This window comes from Littorina saxatilis, linkage group LG16 (assembly GCF_037325665.1).
Source record: "Littorina saxatilis isolate snail1 linkage group LG16, US_GU_Lsax_2.0, whole genome shotgun sequence".
NCBI lineage: Eukaryota > Metazoa > Mollusca > Gastropoda > Littorinimorpha > Littorinidae > Littorina > Littorina saxatilis.
The window spans coordinates 44,360,910-44,381,894 of record NC_090260.1 but is presented as its reverse complement, the minus strand read 5'-3'; the positions used below and the strand labels follow the sequence as shown (position 1 = coordinate 44,381,894).

Sequence of the window (20,985 nt, the reverse complement as noted above, 5' to 3'; positions counted from 1 at the left end):
AGCAGCTCCGCCCAGATATGGCCCTTCGTGGTCGGCTGGGCGTTAAGCAAACAAACAAACAAACAAACAAACAAAATAGCTTAGTGCTGCGAGTTTCGCGATTTAAGTTAAGTGGCCAAGAGAGACTGAGAATGTTCCAGACTCTGCGTTCGTTTTGTAGCGGGAGAGCCCTACTAGCTCAGAGTTGCAGGTACTCAGTGACCCCACCTTCCTTCTAGTCACCCCCACCTTTCCTGTAGATACCCCCATCCCCTCCCTTACAGCCAGCCCACAGCGATCACAGAAGATAAAGGAGTCTTTGAGAGGGTATAACAGAGGCCGGCTCAGCGAGCCTCGTCAGTCAGCGCTGAATAAGAGTGCTTGCTCTCTTTCCCTCGTCTTTTTCTCTCTCTTTCGTACACGCTGTACAAGTGTGTACTCTGTCTCTGTTTCGTAGTTCGTTTTGTCTCTCAGCGTTGAACAAATGCTGTGTGTTTTGCTTGTTTGTTGTCTCTCAGCGTTGAACAAATGCTGTGTGTTTTGTAACACACAGTCTAGATTACTAAGAAACACACAGGGTTTCCTCTGAATACCGAGGTCGGCTAGTATTGTAGGCACATGTATTGAACACAACGCGAGGCATAGACTAGACTGATTGTGCAGCTACATTACATAGGGCTAGAGTAAAGGTAAGATAAATATAGTTGCTCTCCTCGGCAATCTTCAGCCTCCCCCTGAGAACAATTAATGAGGATACGGACCCTCATGCAGCTAGGGCTCCGGTTACATTTTGAATCATATGACTTGCTGTTCGACTCGGTGTTGTGCTGTGTGATATAAGTTGGTGTTCGTCTGCATGAAATCACTTGGGTTTTTTCTTCCTGGTACGACATGGTGTTTTTCTGCGTGTTATTGATCGGTGTTTTTCTACTTGCTCAAGTAGTTGTGAAATTGCCAAATCAGTACGAAACCGCACACTCGGAGGGCAGGAAGTAACACGCTACGCTACGTTTCCTTGCATGAATGTAAACCCTGACTGAAAAACAAGGTATTGTAAACAAGGCAACCTTGAATGCTGTGAACACTGACTGAAAAACAAGATATTGTAAACAAGGCAAGCTTGGATGCTGTGAACACTGACTGAAAAACAAGATATTGTAAACAAGGCAAGCTTGGATGCTGTGAACGCTGACTGAAAAACAAGATAGTGTAAACAAGGCAACCTTGGATGCTGTGAACACTGACTGAAAAACAAGATAGTGTAAACAAGGCAACCTTGGATGCTGTGAACACTGACTGAAAAACAAGATAGTGTAAACAAGGCAACCTTGGATGCTGTGAACAGTGACTGAAAAACAAGATATTGTAAACAAGGCAACCTTGGATGCTGTGAACACTGACTGAAAAACAAGATAGCATAAACAAGGCAACCTTGGATGCTGTGAACACTGACTGAACAACAAGATAGTGTAAACAAGGCAACCTTGGATTCTGTGAACACTGACTGAAAAACAAGATAGTGTAAACAAGGCAACCTTGGATGCTGTGAACACTGACTGAAAAACAAGATAGTTTAAGCAGGGCAACCTTGGATGCTGTCAACGCTGACTAAGAAACATCTCCCTTGAGCCCCTGGCTTATCGAAACAAGAAACATCAACAACCAACCAACTATTACATCTGTTGGCTTGCTCAGAGGTAAGATTGTGTTAATTGAAGTGTAAGTGACGTCCTTAAAATACTGACAGTAGTGTCAGCACTACTCTGTCCTGCCTAGTTCACTGGCAGAAGTTTCAGCACTGCTCGCTCCTGACTAGTTTACTGACAGTAATGTCAGCACTGCTATGTACTGTAGGTGCCAGGAGAAAAGGTTTCGTACAACTCTCGCTTTCTCTATTACCACATGTCGTATGCATAAAGAGCGATTACTTCCCTTTGGTTATTTGATAGTTTACTGACAGTAATGTCAGTACTACTCTCAGTGTCCCGACTAGTTCACTGGCAGAAGTGTCAGCACTGCTCTGTCCTGCCTAGTTCACTGACAGTAGTGTCAGCACTGCTCTGTCCTGCCTAGTTCACTGACAGTAGTCAGCACTGCTCTTTTCTGACTAGTTCACTGGCAGTAGTGTCAGCACTGCTCTGTCCTGACTAGTTCACTGACAGTAGTGTCAGCACTGCTCTGTCCTGCCTAGTTCACTGGCAGTAGTGTCAGCACTGCTCTGTCCTGCCTAGTTCACTGGCAGTAGTGTCAGCACTGCTCTGTCCTGCCTAGTTCACTGACAGTAGTGTCAGCACTGCTCTGTCCTGCCTAATGCACTGCTCTGTCCTGCCTAGTTCACTGACAGTAGTGTCAGCACTGCTCTGTCCTGCCTAGTTCACTGGCAGAAGTGTCAGCACTGCTCTGTCCTGCCTAGTTCACTGACAGTAGTGTCAGCACTGCTCTGTCCTGCCTAGTTCACTGACAGTAGTCAGCACTGCTCTTTTCTGACTAGTTCACTGGCAGTAGTGTCAGCACTGCTCTGCTCTGCCTAGTTCCCTGGCAGTAGTGTCAGCACTGCTCTGTCCTGCCTAGTTCACTGACAGTAGTGTCAGCACTGCTCTGTCCTGCCTAGTTCACTGGCAGTAGTGTACCCAGCACTGCTCTGTCCTGCCTAGTTCACTGGCAGTAGTGTCAGCACTGCTCTGTCCTGACTAGTTCACTGGCAGCAGTGTCAGCACTGCTCTGCCCTGCCTAGTTCCCTGGCAGAAATGTCAGAGAGAGATAGAGGGGGAGAATGAGAGAGAGAGATAGTAAGAGAGAGAGAGTGTGAGAGAGAGAAAGAGATAGAGAGAGGGAGAGAGAGAGGGGGAGAGACAAAGAGAGAGAGAAAGAGTGAGAGAGAGAGAAAGAAAGAGAGAGAGGGAGAGAGAGAGAGAGACGTAAGACGTAAGACGTAAGACATTTTATTGATTAAACACACAAGGTTCATTTCAAAGGGGAGGGGGGGGGGGGGTCAGTAATACATGCCGTGTGTTTGTATTTATGGACAATCACCCGGTTTTATCTCTTTCTCTCTAACATATATATATACTCACACGAACGCACGCACGCTCTCACTCTCTCTCTCTCTCACTCTCTTTCTCTTAAACATAAAGACATATCCAGCGCATGAATTAACAATATGGATAGGTGCAACGACAAACAAGTTTACAGTGCTAACATACATTATCGGCTTTCAATCATGTTCTATCGTTCCACGGCACAAGCTCTCTCTCTCTCTCTTTTTCTCTCTTTTTCTCTCTCTCTCTCTCTCTCTCTCTCTCTCTCTCTCTCTCTCTCTCTCTTTCTAACCTACAAACATTTCCAGCGCATAAATCAACAATTTGAATAGGTACAATATCAACACAGGTGTACTACACCAGCATACATTATTTGCAATCAAACCTGCTCTAACATTCAGCACGGCACAAAGATAAACATAAAGACATATCCAGCGCATGAATTAACAATATGGATAGGTGCAACGACAAACAAGTTTACAGTGCTAACATACATTATCGGCTTTCAATCATGTTCTATCGTTCCACGGCACAAACTCTCTCTCTCTCTCTTTTTCTCTCTCTTTTTCTCTCTCTGTCTGTCTGTCTGTCTCTCTCTCTCTCTCTCTCTCTCTCTCTCTCTCTCTCTCTCTCTTTCTAACCTACAAACATTTCCAGCGCATAAATCAACAATTTGAATAGGTACAATATCAACACAGGTGTACTACACCAGCATACATTATTTGCAATCAAACCTGCTCTAACATTCACGGCACAAACTATGTATAACCATCGCCGTCTCGTTCACCTGTTCCACATTGGGTAGCTAGTCGAGAGAGAGAGAGAGAGAGAGAGAGAGAGAGAGAGAGAGAGAGAGAGAGAGAGAGAGAGAGAGAGAGAGAGAGAGAGAGAGAGAGAGAGAGAGAGAGAGAGAGAGAGAGAGAGAGAGAGAGAGAGAGCTGGAGAGAATTGAATTGAATTGACATTTATTTTACGAGGGTGACAGAATAAGCAATGTATACATGTACATGCTTGTTTTCATCCGGCCCTCGCCCATTGAGGGGTAACAAACAAGAAGAAGTAAAAGATAAGTTTAACTATAGTACAATTACTACAAATGACATATTTACCATAATTAACATGTCAAGCAACCAATAAGACATTTTAAGATGCATTAGGATTCTTTAGCTATGTTTGAAAATTATATATAACAGGGAAATATGTGTTTGTATAAAAATTTTTAAAAAATCCTTCATGAATTATATTTTATCATGTTTTTCAATATAATCAGAGAGTACAGTTATATTTTGCCAGCTGCTTGATAATATTTCTTATAAGTTTTGTAAAAGAAACAGCATGTAATATTCTTTGAATGATGTTTCATGAATTCGTAATTTAATTATATTTGGAATGGCGTTCCACATAATTGCTCCAGAATATGATAGACTTGACTTGTACAGGTCAATTCTTGGAGTTGGGGTAATTAATTTGTTACATTTTCTACAAATGATTTATTTTGAAATTTGAGGCAATGAGTGTTGGTGCATTCCCTGACATAATTCTATACATCATCACACCTTTGTTATATGCAAATCTGCAAGAGAGAGAGAGAGAGACAAGACAAGACAAGACAAGACAAAATCTTTATTATCGAGGGTAATAGATAAGCAAGAATATTGCTTTTTTACATCCAGCCCTCGCCCTAATATAGGGTCAACAAGAACAGAAAACAATATAATCAAATAACTATCACATCAAACTTATAATACATTATATATATATATATAAGCAAAGATATAAATTAAAAGAAAAAAAAAAAAAATTGTCATGCTGCATTTTAAGTACAATTTCCAATAATAAATATGTCAATTTTTAACATATCTTAATTTAGATCTGCATATTATTATAATTTAGTTTAACATGCACATACATTTTAAATGAATTGTTGAACCATTCAGCACATGTTTAGTTGCATTATGTGCGACATATAATTTTTTTTGAAGCTGTCTGTGTTTGTTTTATGCTTAAGAAAAATAGGAAGTGAGTTCCATAGGACCGCACCTGAATATAGAAGGCTTGATTTGAAAAGGTCAATACGTGGAGTCGGTGTGATGATTTTTAGTCTGTTATAGTTCAAAATAAAATTATCACGTAATGTCTCCGGTGCATATCCTGACATCACTTTATGCATTATAACACCTTTATTATACATTAACCTTTTTTGAAATGGTAATACTTGCAAATTTGTATAATCAGATTCTGAAGGAGTGTGATTTTTTAGCATAATAAGCTTAACTGCTCTTCTGAGAAGACTGGCTAAAGGTTTCAAAGCATTAGCACTTGCACAATCCCACACAGTGGATGCATAATCAATATTTGACAAGATGTGATTGTAAAAAAAAATCTTTCGCGAGTGGAGATTCAAGAAATGTTTTATTTTTGATAACTGATATATTTTTTGGGAAGCAATCTTACAGATGTAATCAATGTGATCATGCCATGATAAATTATTATCAATCTTTACACCAAGGACTTTGTGGTGAGACACTTCTTCCAATACTTGATTTTTAATATAAAGAGGTGGAATGCTCGATAATAGATTTTGTCGTTTCTGTCTTGTGGTTATTAGCATAAATTTTGTTTTAGTATGGTTAAGAGACATATGGTTTAACTCTGACCAATTCAGGAGTGCATCAATGCTTTCTTGTAGAGTTTTTGATAAATAATTTATGGAATGGTGACTAGAATGAATAGTAGTGTCATCTGCAAACAACTCACAGTTATTATGTATGTACAGTGGTAAATCATTGACATAAATGGAGAACAATAATGGGCCTAAAACAGATCCCTGTGGGACCCCATATTTCAAAGTACTTTCATTTGAATATGATGCATTAGTAAATGTAATTTGTTTTCTATTTAAAAGAAAAGATTTAAGAATATTAATGGTGGTGCATTGCATGCCATATATTGACAATTTCCTAATGAGAAGAGAATGATCAATAACATCGAACGCCTTTGCAAAATCAACAAACAGTGCTGCAGAAAATTTGTTAGAATTTATGTTGGTTAGCCATTGATCAATTAGATTTATAAGAGCTGTATGACATGAGTGCTTTTTGCGAAAACCAGATTGTTTTGGATGGAATAAATTGTTTTTATCAAAATGTGCTAAGGCATGTTTATATATATGTTTTTCCAAGGGTTTTGAAAGTGGTGACAGGATTGAAATAGGCCTGTAATTAGAAGGATCAGAAGGATCACCTGATTTAAACAGAGGGATTACCTTAGCTTGCTTAAATGCTGTTGGAAAATAAGAAGTGGTAATGCATAAGTTGTAAATGTATGTCAAGGTGTCTGTTATTACAGGAGCAGCTATTTTCAATATTTTACTGTCTATTCTATCTACACCCCGGGTTCCTGTTTGTTTGAGATGAACAAGTGCAAAGTAAACTTCAGACACAGTCATGTGTTGTAGCGGCATTTCTGCCTCTATTCTCTTTGATTTGCAATGATCTATTAAGGTATTTAAATCATTTTCTTGTGTTCTATCAATAGGAATAACTTTTTCTCCCACTGTAGAAAAATGTAAATTAAGTTTATCAGCAGAAATGTTTTTCATGGCAGTTGGGTGTGAATTAGAACGCTTGTTTGTTAATAAATTAATGGCTTTCCAAATTGATTTTGAATCTTGTTTAGATGACACTAGTTCAGTGAAATAGTTTTTCTTTTTAGTTCTTTTTAGGGAACTTACATTATTTCTTTGCCGTTTATATCCTTCAAAATCACCCTTTGCTTTCAAATAATCCCTGTGGTTTGCAGCATCTTCTGTTTCTTGATCAAGCCACTTTGGTTTCTCAATATGTCTAACTCTGTGCGTAATTAATGGTGCATGTTTATCATAAATAGAAATAAAAATATTATACCAATGCTCCAAAGCTTTATCAGGATTCTGAAAGCTATAGACTTCAGAAAGAGGACTGTGAATTAAATCAGAGAGAAAATCATTTTTATTAAAACGCGAGAAACGACGATAAGTTACAGTTTTATGTCCAGCTTTAGGGATTTTAATACCTTTCCTTGACCAGGTAAGACAAACTGGATAATGATCACTGCAGGATAAAATAGGAACGCATGTTTCAATAATATTTTGTTTTTCTGACACATAAATATGATCAATAAGAGTTTTAGAAACAGCCATGACCCTAGTGGGTAACTGAACCATTTGTTGCAAATCAAAGCTATTAATTGTATTATTCCAATTTTTATGTGGCTTCATTAAATCAATATTAAAATCTCCTAAGAGCAAGATTTCTTTTGAATCCAGTGTTGCAGAGTCCATCATAATAGTAAAGTTATCTGCCCAATTTACTCTTTCAGAAGGGTTTCTATAAATAAATCCTAATAGTAAGGGCGGAGATCTTTTCAATTTAACTTCAATCCATATTGATTCAACTCCATGAACCTCAAGATGAGCTAGTCGTTTATATGTAACTGATTCACTTATGTAAACAGTAATGCCTGTTTCATTCGTTTTAACAGGATCATTACGAATAAGAGTATATCCTGGAACAATGATGTCAGAGTCTAACACATTATCTGATAGTCTGGATTCAGAAAAACCAAACATATGAAAACTTTTTCCAGAATTAAAAAGTACATTTGAAACATCAGTCATTTTGTTATATAAATGATTAATATTCAGGTGTCCAATGCGAAGCCCTTCCTTATTCGGCCAAGATGTTTTAGTTGAAGTCATGGTAATGTTTATAATTCCACAGCTTTTTTTCTTTTCCTTTTTTTTTCAAATAATGACGAAAAGCAAGTAATGAAAAGTGACTACTTTTTCACAGACTATGCATGCCTGTTGAAAAGTTGCTTGCAATTTGAAAAAAATATAATACAGGTATATAATAACAATAATTATAAATGTTATACTAACAATTCCAAATTCGTAATAATAAAACTGAATGATGTCAGCAACCCAATATTGTCAGACACTATATTTCCAAATCTATATACCACCACATACACAAGGTGAAGATAAACACCACTTAGTCAACACATCAATTCAGTTGAACTCATAAGTTCACTGACAATTGATGAAGAATTAAATAAATTGCTACTAAATTCAAAGAGAATTAAAATGTCAGGAATCCGTTGATCCTTAAATTCAGAAATAGCAGCAACACCGTCATATAATCATATTGATGCACTTACAAATGTAATCAACTCATTTTGATTACATTGTTAACAATCCATATGATAATCAGAGGAAGTGTACGTATTTTGTTATCACAAAATATGATAGCTCAGCCATGAGCATAATCACAATTCGAAATTCATAATAATCAAACTGAATAATGTCAGCAAATCAATATTATCATACACTCAATGACCAATAATATACACCATCTCAGACACAAGAGTGCAAATAAAGACCTCTTATTCTACACATCAGTTCAGTTTCACTCATCATTTATTTTTCAAATGATGCAGAATTAGATAATTAGCCGTTCATTTCACAGATAATTGCAATGTCAGCACTTCGTTGATCCATAAATTCAGAAGTAGCAGCAACACTGTCACATAATCATAATGATGCATTAAAAAAAATGTAATCAGATCCTTTTGATTACATTGATAACAAACCATATGATAATAAGCAGTGGTGTACGTATTATTTCTCACACAAAAATAGCTCAGCTATCAGCATTGTCACTAGGAGGGAAGTGATTGATTGATAATAATAATGTCAATGTTATATCAATTGTTCAATCTCTCTCCTTTTCACACACACACACACACACACACACACACACACACACACACACACACACACACACACCCACACACAAACAAACACACACACAAACACACACACACACTCTCTCTCTCTCTCTCACACACACACACACACACACACACACACACACACACACACACACACACACCATTAACAGATCTAATGTGAGAATTCAGATCTGACAGCGTCAAATTGAATCATAACACTAATGTTTACTTCAAACTAGAGTTTCAAACGCAATGTTCATTGATGCGTAGGCTGAAAGATTGTTAACATACGGACTTTTGAAGGATGAGTATGGCAACCAGCGTGTAGAGTGAAGATGTGGATTGTAATTCATAGGGGGAGGAAACCAAGGTGGTAAAGACTGATTATTTGCCCACCAGGCATATTCAGGTGATGTTTCTCTTTGTATTGCCTGACCCACACCTTGGGAGCAACCGGTATGTTTTTGATGTCCAGCCACTGCAAATCCTGGTGGCTGGATATGAAGAGGCGGCGATGGGATTTGCAGAGCTGACGGCATGCTTCTGTTGGCGGACATTGGAGTTGGAAGTAAGGTTACCCTGCCACCGGTTCGTACTGCTGGGCGATGGTTGAGTGAGGGCAAACGAGGCTGACCAGCATATTTAATGTTGCATGCCAGCCTCGCGATTCCTTTGGGACTTGGGTGTATAGAGTCCCAGTACAAAGCCTTTCGTGGTGCTCCACTCTGGGTGGTGAAAGTTTCAGTGTGGTCTGTAAAGACAACTTGTTCACTTTCACACACAGTTTTCAGTGCAACATTGGAGGCAGACACAGTTTTCTTCAGTGGATGGTCTCCCCGAGGAGGCACAATGGAAGATGCATGAATAACTGCCTTTGGGAATACACTTTTCAACAATTTGATTAAACTTGTCCATATGGCCTGTGTTACAACGCTGTTCCAGCAAGTGTTTAATCCTATGTGAAAGACGACGTGTTTCACATTTTGGCAGTGTGGGATGTTCATTAGCCAGTGGATAAGGTCGTTGATGTTAATTCCTGACACACTAATCTTTTGCGTATGACATCTTGGAAAAACAAGTTCAGTTTTCACAGATTTGAGGTTGGAGTCGCCAATCATAACATGGGTAGTTCCATTAAACACTCTTTCCTCTGCTAGTACCTCACGTGTTTTTTTTAGATCCACATTGTTTTCATGTTTGTGTTCATTACCAACACTTCTTTCTTTGTAAGTTTGCTTGGGAGGGTTTTGATTGATGACTTCATCGTTATCAATAAGTTGAGACTCACTGTCCTGTCTTTGACTGTTCAAAGAGTCACTCATCACGATAGCATCACTGTCCCCATCAATGTCTGTCAGCACTGCATACTTATTGAAAGTAGGTACTTCAGCTTTGTGTTGTCGAGGCTGCACACTGTATTCAACTTTATTCATGTCAGCTTCAACAGAGACAATAGAAGTTGAGGAAGAAATCGTAGATGCAGAATGCTCAGCTGGATTGACAGGAGTTTGGACATCTTTTTTCTTTGAAAGTTCTTTTTTTAAATCGCCAACTTGCGATTTTAGATCTGAGTTCATTTTTTTTAATTCAGCAATCTTGTTATTTAATTGTTCCATTCCTTCTTTCATTTCTTCCATTTGTACTTTTTCATTATGTTTCAGGTCAATTTTGATTTGATGTTTTGCACTCTCAATAAATGACAACAGCATATTTGGGGCATCTTTGTACAGCTCCTGTAATTGTTGGGTCTTTTTGTTGAGCGATTTCATCTGCTTTCTAATGGAATTCATTGAATATTGATGAATTCGAGATTTGTGACTAGGTTTGTGACTCTTGAGTTTCATGATTTGTTCAGATTGTGTCAGATTTTGGAGTGAGTGTATGTCTGCTGAGAAAGCTGCTTCAGGACTGGATGGTGATTGTGTAAGTTGAGGAGAAGATATAGGGCTGAGTGCTCGAAGACGACGAGAGATTCTTTTAGTAGTGTCAATGTGTGAAGGTTTTGTGTTGGAGGAGCATGAGGAATCAGTTACTGGATTAACATCAGGTTCTTCAGCATTTCTTTCCTCCTCAACTGCAACTGGAGACGCAGTTTGTGTTGAGAGGGTGTCATGTAACGACATCTTTCCCTTCTCCGATATTGAAAAAGATGGTAGTTTTAATCTGGATACATGTTCATTCACCTTAGCATCTAGGGTTGACTCATCACTTCTAGAAAAAGCATACACTGTTTTGATACAGTCAATTAGTGTCTTAAATTCTTCATCCCGCCACCTGGGACATTTGTTACCTTGAACAAGTACTTTACCAGTAGTGTAGAAGATTGTTATTGTTATTAGTTTTTCATTTACACAATTGACTTGAACCTTGGTTCTGTACAGATCTTTAGAAGGTAGTTCACAAGGTACATTACACAAGTCATTATTTTCCTCAAGGCTGATTTGTCTCAATGGATTGTTTGCTTCGTCCAACCAATTTACATTATAGCCAGGACGTGTGTTTATGTCACCAATGTATCTCTTATGAATAATTTTGCGTGCTAATGGTAAATATACATTAGGAACTTCGAAGGTTAGTTGATTTGGGTCCCTCTTTATTTCCACAGAGGGAACCCAGTCAGGGAGTTGATCACAATAAATCATCACATGTAAAACAGTTTTGTGTGCTCATGGCCAGCAGATACATTTTATTTACTATAGTCACACATGGTGACCATTAAATGAAGATCAAGATGAAATAAAGCTCCTCTCCGACTATGTCAACTTCCATAAAAAGGAACACACTATAATCCTTCAGGTCAGAAAATTGTTCCAAAAAGATTGAATAGAATGCGATCAACGTATGACGTTTTTCGATGACGTTCTGTTGGTTATGAAAACCAAGACATGACGTATTTTCAAGTTATGGAATGTGCACATGGTGTAAAAACGTCATGACGTTGTGTTGCCTATTTATTCACATAGAATCACAAGAAAAAAAACCAAAATGACAATCAGCTTTTCATGTCCTCACTTGAAAAGAGAGAGAGAGAGAGAGAGAGAGACAGAGAGACAGAGAGACAGAGAGACAGAGACAGAGAGACAGAGACAGAGAGAGAGAGAGAGAGAGAGAGAAAGAGAGAGAGAGAGAGACAAGACAAGACAAGACAAGACAAGACAAGACAAAATCTGTATTATCGAGGGTAATAGATAAGCAAGAATATTGCTTTTTTACATCCAGCCCTCGCCCGAATATAGGGTCAACAAGAACAGAAAACAATATAATCAAAGAACTATCACATCAAACGTAATACATTATAACTGTATATACAGATACAAATTTAAAAAATAAATTGTCATGCTGCATTTTAAGTACAATTTCCAAGTGTCAATTTTTAACATAACTTAATTTAGATCTGCATATTATTATAATTTTGTTTAACATGCACATACATTTTAAATGAATTGATGAACCATTCAGCACATGTTTAGTTGCATTATGTGCGACATATAATTTTTTTTGAAGCTGTCTGTGTTTGTTTTATGCTTAAGAAAAATAGGCAGTGAGTTCCATAGGACCGCACCTGAATAAAGAAGGCTTGATTTGAAAAGGTCAATAAGAGAGAGAGAGAGAGAGAGACAGAGACAGAGAGACAGAGACAGAGAGACAGAGAGACAGAGAGACAGAGAGAGACAGAGAGAGAGAGAGAGAGAGAGAGAGAGAGAACTCCAACTCAAACTCCAACTCCAACTCAAACTCGACAACTTTATTACCGAGGGATGATAGCATTAGGTCCATATGGTCCTTTATTACAGCTAGTCCCTACTATAATACACACATGAAACGAAGAACAAGTATGAAGATTTTTTTTTTTAAATCAAACAAATCAAATCAAATAAAACACAATCATGTAGGGAAAGTATAACAAACATTAGTGTGCTTGTGGAAGCATACTATATACTTTTTTTTACGCACCCTCACACACACTCGCACAAATTGTACACCGACTTAGTCGTTAGAGAGGTGCTTTCGGAGATGTCTTTTAAAAGAAGATAATGACAGACATGACCTAATATTTACAGGTAGTGAATTCCAAAGGAACGCACCAGAATAAGAGAAAGTAGTTTTTGCAAGGCAAGGTTATTTCTAGTGTTTGAATAATGTGACGGAGATGATTTGAAGAGTTGTAGAAGATACGTTGGGGCGTCCTTATAGACAACTTTATACATAAATGAACATTTATTATACACAAGCTGCTTTTTTAAGCTTAACATCCCAATACTTTTCATCCTTTCCTTTGTAGAAAGAGATGGACTGGGCAGAACTAGTTTAGCAGCTCTACGCTGGAGCGCCGGAGTTCAGCTTCTTCAAGTGAACTTCACTACACCCGTCCCATACTATGGAAGCATAATCAATATGGGGTTTTATGTGGGCATTGTAAAATAGTTTTCTTGTGTCTAGATTAATAATGCTTTGTAACTTTGACAAAAGAAACAGGCTTTTAGCAATTTGTTTGCAGATCCCATTGATGTGAGTCTGCCATTTGAGATTATTATCAACAGTAAGTCCTAGTAAACGGTGCTCAGCTACTTGCTCAATGGAGTGCTCATTTAGGGACAGACTCAGAGTCATTTCTGAAAGTTGATGTTTTTGGCGAGTGCTGATTATCATAGACTTTGTTTTAATAAGCATACGATTTGCAGAACACCACTCAGAAACATCGTTTAGGCTCTGTTGCAATTTGTCTTGAATTTGTGCAGGGCTTTTCCCTGTTGCATGTAAGGTAGTATCAGAGAGAGAGAGAGATGTACCTCGCACTAGGTATACATGTGTATGATGACAGATTCTCCATACCACTGGTGAGAGAGATGGAGCAGGCTGACCATATGAGGGAAGGGAAGGTCCCGGCCTGCAACAAGCCGCCAGTGTCAGCACCTGTCCTGACGGTTGATCACTATGGTGATAACTACCGCGGTGACAGACAGGGACATGAGGGCATCTATACATGGCGGTGTGCTCGGTGCGGTGAGCTGGTGGGCGACATGTTGAATCGTCTACGAATTGGTCAGTTCACCTCTGTCTGTCTGTCTTCTGTCTGTACATATCTCGGTCTGTACACATCTGTCTGTCTGTCTCCCTCTGTCGTCCTCTCTCTCTCTCTCTCTTTTTTTCTCTCGCTCTCTCTCTCTCTCTCTCTCTAATGCTATGCTTGTGCATCCAATAAAAACTAAAAGTATGGTAATTGCAACCAGACAAAAACACCAGATTTCTCCACTCAAACTAAATCTTACTATTGGTACGCAATCAATTGAACAAGTTCAACAGCATCGCGTTTTAGGGGTAATTATTGATTGTGAATTCAAGTGGCAGGCACAATTACAACATATTTGCAAGAAAGTAGCCAAGAACGTTTTCCTCCTATCCAAGTTAAAGCAATTTACGGACAGAAGGACTCTGGAAATGTTCCACCATGCTCATGTAATGCCTCACATTAATTTTATGCTTCGACGCTCTGGGATGGCAGCAGTGATGTCCACTTGAAAAAAGGTAGAATCTCTCTATCGTCGCTCAGCTAAACTCATCGTAAAAGATAATGCCTTAACAGATATGAAGTTAAAAAGGCTCAACTTTCTTCCACTAGAAAAGCATTTCAAGTTAAACAAAGCCATTTTCATGCATAAATTGTATTACAGTAAAGTGCCGATTTACATTACATCATTATTTAATAAAGCTACCGACAGATATGGGTCGGTCAACTTGATCCCACCGATTCCACGAATTGACCTTTATAAGAGCAGTCTTGCTTTATCGGTACATCAGTTTGGAATTCACTTCCATCATCCTTTAAATATTTAAAGTCATTAACAAGTTTTAAAAATTGTGTTAAAAACCACTTAATGTCTGAGTAGTTTAACGCTTTTTGATTTACCACACTTAGTATTACGTCAAAGATGTGCTGTGCATTGTAAATTCTGAACATATTTTTGTTGTACTATTGCTACATGTTCGATTTCTACCAGCTTGTACTTATAATTACCTGCATAGTATGCATTTGATTTTATGAATAACCACATATGTATGCTCTTCATGCCTCATCTTTATCATCATCATCATCATCATCATCATCATCTTCGTCATCATCATCATCATCATCATCGTCGTCATCTTTATCACCACGTGCTCAAGTTTTCCGACCTCCTTTTTTATTTTTTTTAAATTTTATCATTGTGTGTCTATGAGTCCCAAAGACAGATTGTAAGAAAAGGCGTAGCCTTAAATCTTAATCCTTGTTAAATAAAGTTCAATTCAATTCAATACAATTCAATACAATTCAATTCAATTCAATTCAATTCAATTCAATTCATCTCTCTCTCTCTCTCTCTCTCTCTCTCTCTCTCTCTCTCTCTCTCTCTCTCTCTCTCTCTCACACACACACACACACACACATATACACATATCTACGTCTATCTGCCTGTACACCTTCGTCTGTCTGTCTGTCTCTCCTCCTCTCCCCCTCTCTCTCTCTCTCTCTCTCTCTCTCTCTCTCTCTCTCTCTCTCTCTCTCTCTCTCTCTCTCTCTCACACACACACCAAGAATGCAATAAGTGTAAGTCAGGTTGTTGTACAACATGTCAATGACGTCATTATATTAATAATTGAAATAAAAACTCACAGGAAATTAATATTTACCCCACTAACTGTGACGTCGTTACTTATTAACGTCACAAGGCTGCCAAGATGAATAATATAAACTCGTTTTTAAAATGTTACGGTGATTGTGCCCGTACATGATGTACTGTAAACTACATTGTAAGCGCCCACCCCCCTCATGCACCAATTTCGATCGAAAGTAGGGGTGGGACGTTTACTTGGTACTGTACCCTGTGCTGTATCAGTTCCTGGTGAAAAAATAATGGTATTTGGTCCTTCGGAGTAAAAATGGTAATTTGGTATGTTTCTGGGCAAAGATGTCTTCCCTCTTTCTCATTGACACACTCACGATCAAACCGGCACGGTTGGCCTAGTCGTAAGGCGTCCGCCCCGTGATCGGGAGGTCGTGGGTTCGAACCCCGGCCGGGTCATACCTAAGACTTTAAAATTGGCAATCTAGTGGCTGCTCCGCCTGGCGTCTGGAATTATGGGGTTAGTGCTAGGACTGGTTGGTCCGGTGTCAGAATAATGTGACTGGGTGAGACATGAAGTCTGTGCTGCGACTTCTGTCTTGTATGTGGCGCACGTTAATGTCAAAGCAGCACCTTTGTGGTCGGCTGGGCGTTAAGCACACAAACAAACTCACGATCGCGTGAGTGTCAGTGCCTTAATACCGGAATGGAGCCTGGAAACTAACCACAAACATCTCTTTTATTCTGGCATTAGAAGAACAAAAATCACAAAATAAAATGTGATGTATGTAGTCAGTTCATTTGTCATCCAGGGGGAATAAGGTGTGTGTCAAATACAGCGTATTCAAACAACAGTTCGTTCTTCTGATCCTTGTAAATCCCCAAAGGTCGAGCTCTGCAGTTATCAAACAAGCCTCCCAAATCTTCATCAAGTTTTGGCATGGCTATTCAGAGACAAACTATGAAATCAACGGCATGACTGCAACGTAGCACCCTGTCATTATTCACCTCAATAACGTGTCCATGCATATTGCGTGCAGATTTTAAAAACAATAAGAAACAACTTGTGTTTACACCGTTGGTCCAAACGTAGGGGTACGGGTGGGGCGTTTACAAGGACTGGGTGGCCGAGTGGTAACGCACTTGCGCTCGGAAGCGAGAGGTTGCGAGTTCGACCCTGGGTCAGGGCGTTAGCAATTTTCTCCCCCCTTTCCTAACCTAGGTGGTGGGTTCAAGTGCTAGTCTTTCGGATGAGACGAAAAACCGAGGTCCCTTCGTGTACACTACATTTGGGTGTGCACGTTAAAGATCCCACGATTGACAAAAGGGTCTTTCCTGGCAAAATTGTATTGGCATAGATACAAATGTCCACCAAAATACCCGTGTGACTTAGAATAATAGGCCGTGAAAAGAAGGATATGAGTCGAAATGGCTGCGATCTGCCGCCCGATATGAATGCGTGATATATTGAGTAAAAATTTCCATCTCACACGGCAGAAATAAACCCCTGCGCCTTGAATATGTGCGCGATATAAATTGCATAAAATAAAAATAAGAAAAATAAAAAAATAAATCCCTGCGCTTAGAACTGTACCCACGGAATACGCGCGATATAAGCCTCATATTGATTGATTGAAGGTACAGTAACATAAACAGTTTTTGACCCAACGTAAGGGGTGGGTGTTTGCTCGATAGTGTGTGCTTACAAGATAGTTTACGGTAACAGTAGTCTCTGTTCACGTGTTGCTGCAGCTGGTGTTCGTGCGGAAGTAAGACATTGGTCGTCAATGTTGTTTGTGTCGTGGCTGTTATTGCTGGTGATGGTTTCATCGTCGTCGTTGATGTTGTTGTTGTTTCAGTCGATGTTGATGAGATGTTGAGGGTGTTTGTGATGTTACAGGTTGCCATGACAACGCTCCTCAAGGGCAGGGCGGCCTCACCTTCAATGACGTCTTTGTGCTGGGTCCAATGAACTGTGGCACATACATAACGGATGATAATGACATGTCACCAGCACCTTTCATCCGGGGCCTTAAGTCACGCGGCGTCCCCACCCGTAAAGTGACTCACTACGACACAGCGGCCTTTAGACAAGTAGATGAAATGACGTCAGGTGCCACACAGAGAGCGGCAGGTAGGGGTCGAGACGAGGCGGTGACGGTGGTCAACGAGAACACAGTGTGGGGCTCAAAGAGACACGTCATTGTCCACCTGGACTGTAGTGATATGTTTTACCATTTCAGTGAACCATATGGCTATTTAGCCAGTCAGGTCTGATTGTAGGTGACTCGCTAAATGTATTACGCTTAAAGTCAATAAGAAGCTAGCATTTCCGTTATTCGTTATCCGGGGGTTCTGCAGCAGATGTATAACGTCTGTTATGGTCGGCCGTGAATTTTCTGCGCCACATCCAAGGGCGGATCCAGGATCTTAAGGAAGGGGGGGGGGGGGGGCCCACCCCGTTTGCACAAACTTGACCACCCAAACTTTTTTTGCACAAACTTGAAGGCGCAAAGCGCCCTGAATGAGGGCGCGAAGCGCCCGAACATGCTAGGGGGGGGGGGGGGGGAGGGGGGTACCCCCCGAAATTTGTTTTTTCCAGGAAGCAAAATGCTGCAATCTTTTGGCCCACCTGAGATCTGAATTTCACACTGGAAGACAAAAAATCAGTCTTCTGAGTTGAGAACCACATGTTCTTTACCGACAGAAATCACTATGGGACAAGATTGTGTCTAGGGGGTTAATACTGACTGACTTTAGATGCAGAGTTTCTGGCTCTTAGACCTGGCTTTTGTAGAGAGGCCATTTGATCCTGATGATATCCGTGGGTTTTTTGCGTTCGTGGTGACAACGCGATAGAATCGCATGGAGATCGACCTCTCGAAGAAAACGAATGTATATCGCTGAACATCGGAAATGTGAAAGTACTGCTACTCCTGTCTGATCAGTCTCCCCATTAGATCTACAGGCTACATTATCAGGTAACTTACCAAACCGGAGTGTGTGTGTGTGTGTGTGTGTGTGTGTGTGTGTGTGTGTGTGTGTGTGTGTGTGTGCGTGTGTGTGTGTGTGTTTGTGTGTGTGTGTGTGTGTGTGTGTTTGAGAGGGGGGTAGCGAGTAAAGGAAGGTATAGTGTGTAAAGATGTAAACAGCTTGTCAGGGGAAACAATTAAAGCGATGTAGTTTTGAGTTTCTCCCCCCTTTTGAATAGTTTTGGTTAGGGATTGGTCGTCAGACTGGGACAGAGCTTGGGGGTGAAAGCTTATATTATGGGGCAGGGGAGTGTGCCAGTGTTTATCTGAATATTTGATTAATCGTATTCGGATGATTACACCGGATTACCACCATCAACGCTCCCATTTGGACTTTTCTTCAAAGCTTACTGTGCCTGCTGTGACATTCACGAGGATTCTTGAACAGATCACACGCAGCCAAATGCACACATCTCATCAATTTAAAGAACATAAAGTGGTTTCATACACTATTTTGCCCAGAAAACTGAACTTCATACAGCGATACCAAAACATGAACAGAACACACGATATCTGCCTTTACCGCCACAGCAGAATAACAACATATCTGTGTACTTGATTTTAGTCCAAAACAGGGAAACTGACAAGAAGTGTTAACATAATGGAATGATTTGCATGGAACTATACAACCGCGCATTAATCTGAGCGGGTTGTCTGGTTGAGTGAATAGGATTCGATCAAACTTTTGCACAAAAACTCCTCTTTTCTTTGAATAACTGAAGAAAGGAGGAATAAAGAGGTTACACACCTCGTCTCAGTGATTATTACAAATAATGGTCTCAGTTCGCGGTCATGAAAAAGCTCGCCAAAGACTCGATCCCAACACTTGCGACAACCGCTCCGGATTGTTATAGGGTGCGCAGCACTTGGGAGACTCAGGTAGGACGGTTGAGAGATCTGACACCCACCAGGCAGGCGACAGTATCCAGGCGAGACTGATATGAATGGATCGGGGCTAAATTGCGCCCCATCTTTCCGCCTGTCGACAAGGGATCAACATGTCTTTGACGTGCAACGTCTCTGTTGTATTCATATCGGATTTTCCCGCTGTTGCTTATTTGAGCCTGAGCCGGATCTTTGATCCGCCAATTTCGTTACTTTACTTTAAGTGAAAATGTGCGTGTGTGTTTGTGTGTGTGTGTGTGTGTGCGTGCGTGCGTGTGTGTGTGTGTGCGTGCGTGCGTGTGTGTGTGTGAGATATAATGTCTTCAATTGCCTGCCCCTTTGTTTGTCGATTGGTTTCCTTGATTGATATGGAATAAATGTTCAAAAGAAATGTACATGTATAAAGCGTAGTTGTTGATTGATTTATATATATACATATGTTCCTGTGTATTTCGTAATCGGAATCACTCTGCACACACACACACACACACACACACACACACACACACACACACGGCACACACACACACACACACACACACACACACACACACACACACACACACACACACCAAAACGTATAAAGACAAAAATCAACACTGCTTACAATTTATTAACTATACACTTCATACACTTTACAAGCATACCAATTTTAAGGAAGCATAATACCACATGTACCGGGTCTTCTTAGTTCTTATGCCAAGCTACTAAATTTTTATTATTTCCAATGATTTATGATAGTTCAGACTGGTAACCTATATATTAACATATAACCTATACTAACCTAGGTTAGTTACAATTCCTGAGTTGGCAACGTTATCTAAAATGATGTTTGGGAATATATGTAAGAGGACTTTTCCTGCAAATACATGTACTATGCTTTTTAATTGGAACAAAAAATATCAAACTAGGGCTTTTGTTGAAACTGAAGAACAACACATAAAACAAAACAGCGTTAACCTTGTGAAAATATACTCAAATATTATAGTCACTTTCTCAAATACGTTAGCAAAATGTCAGTGTGAATAATTCAGAACAATTAATCATTACTAACATATTCAAAAGTTAATTAAAACTCAAATCTACCAACAGTTCAAAAACCATGAGGAAAACCGTTCCCTAAAATCTATGCTCACTGACACACATAAAAACACATTAACAACAACAACGAAAGAAATAAACTTAGACAAATACACACACACGTTAACAGAGGATCATGAGGCTTCAGCAGAACAAATGGCCCAGTAAATCATTCTGAGGAAAGTGAATAAAACATCAATTGTTACATACAATTACTGCTTCGTCTTGAAAGTGTTGTTGACTTTGACGCTATGAATGAGAAAACTGTCTGGGAAGGCAATCAAGATAAAGTCCATCTTGTCGCAGGGATCGTGTTAATCATCTGAGATGTGCTGAAGATTGCACGTGGAATAACATAATTAATCTACTTAGAAACATATTGAGCATTATAACAGCCAGACTTCTTTCTGAGCAGAATAAAACAAAAGTATTTGCTAAATCAAATTAACAGATTGGCACAGGTGTCCCTGATTAGTTAAGAACAACAAATATGCTGTGGAAGAAACACAGAACAGACTATAGATTGTTGGTATATGTCCAAGGGCAAGGATGCTCTTATCACACGTGAAACCCGGACAGATGTATTGTGCTGCGAAT

At 39.6% G+C, this 20,985-nt stretch overlaps 1 protein-coding gene across 1 annotated transcript; it reads left to right on the top strand.

The window, feature by feature from the left end:
- Positions 1-1,478: 1,478 nt before the first annotated feature.
- LOC138951104 (uncharacterized) lies at positions 1,479-17,812 on the top strand. The gene is made up of 3 exons (XM_070322761.1): positions 1,479-1,676; positions 13,612-13,832; positions 17,292-17,812. Exons 2-3 carry the CDS (start codon positions 13,637-13,639, stop codon positions 17,666-17,668), a joined length of 573 nt encoding a protein of 190 aa, XP_070178862.1. The 5' UTR covers positions 1,479-1,676; positions 13,612-13,636; the 3' UTR covers positions 17,669-17,812.
- Positions 17,813-20,985: the final 3,173 nt, after the last annotated feature.

Excerpts from the sequence above, each read along its gene's own strand:
- LOC138951104 (XM_070322761.1), top strand. The coding sequence starts at position 13,637 with ATGGAGCAGGCTGACCATATGAGGGAAGGGAAGGTCCCGGCCTGCAAC. Across the intron at positions 13,833-17,291 it reads GTTGAATCGTCTACGAATTG|GTTGCCATGACAACGCTCCT; the intron begins GTCAGTTCACCT and ends GTGATGTTACAG.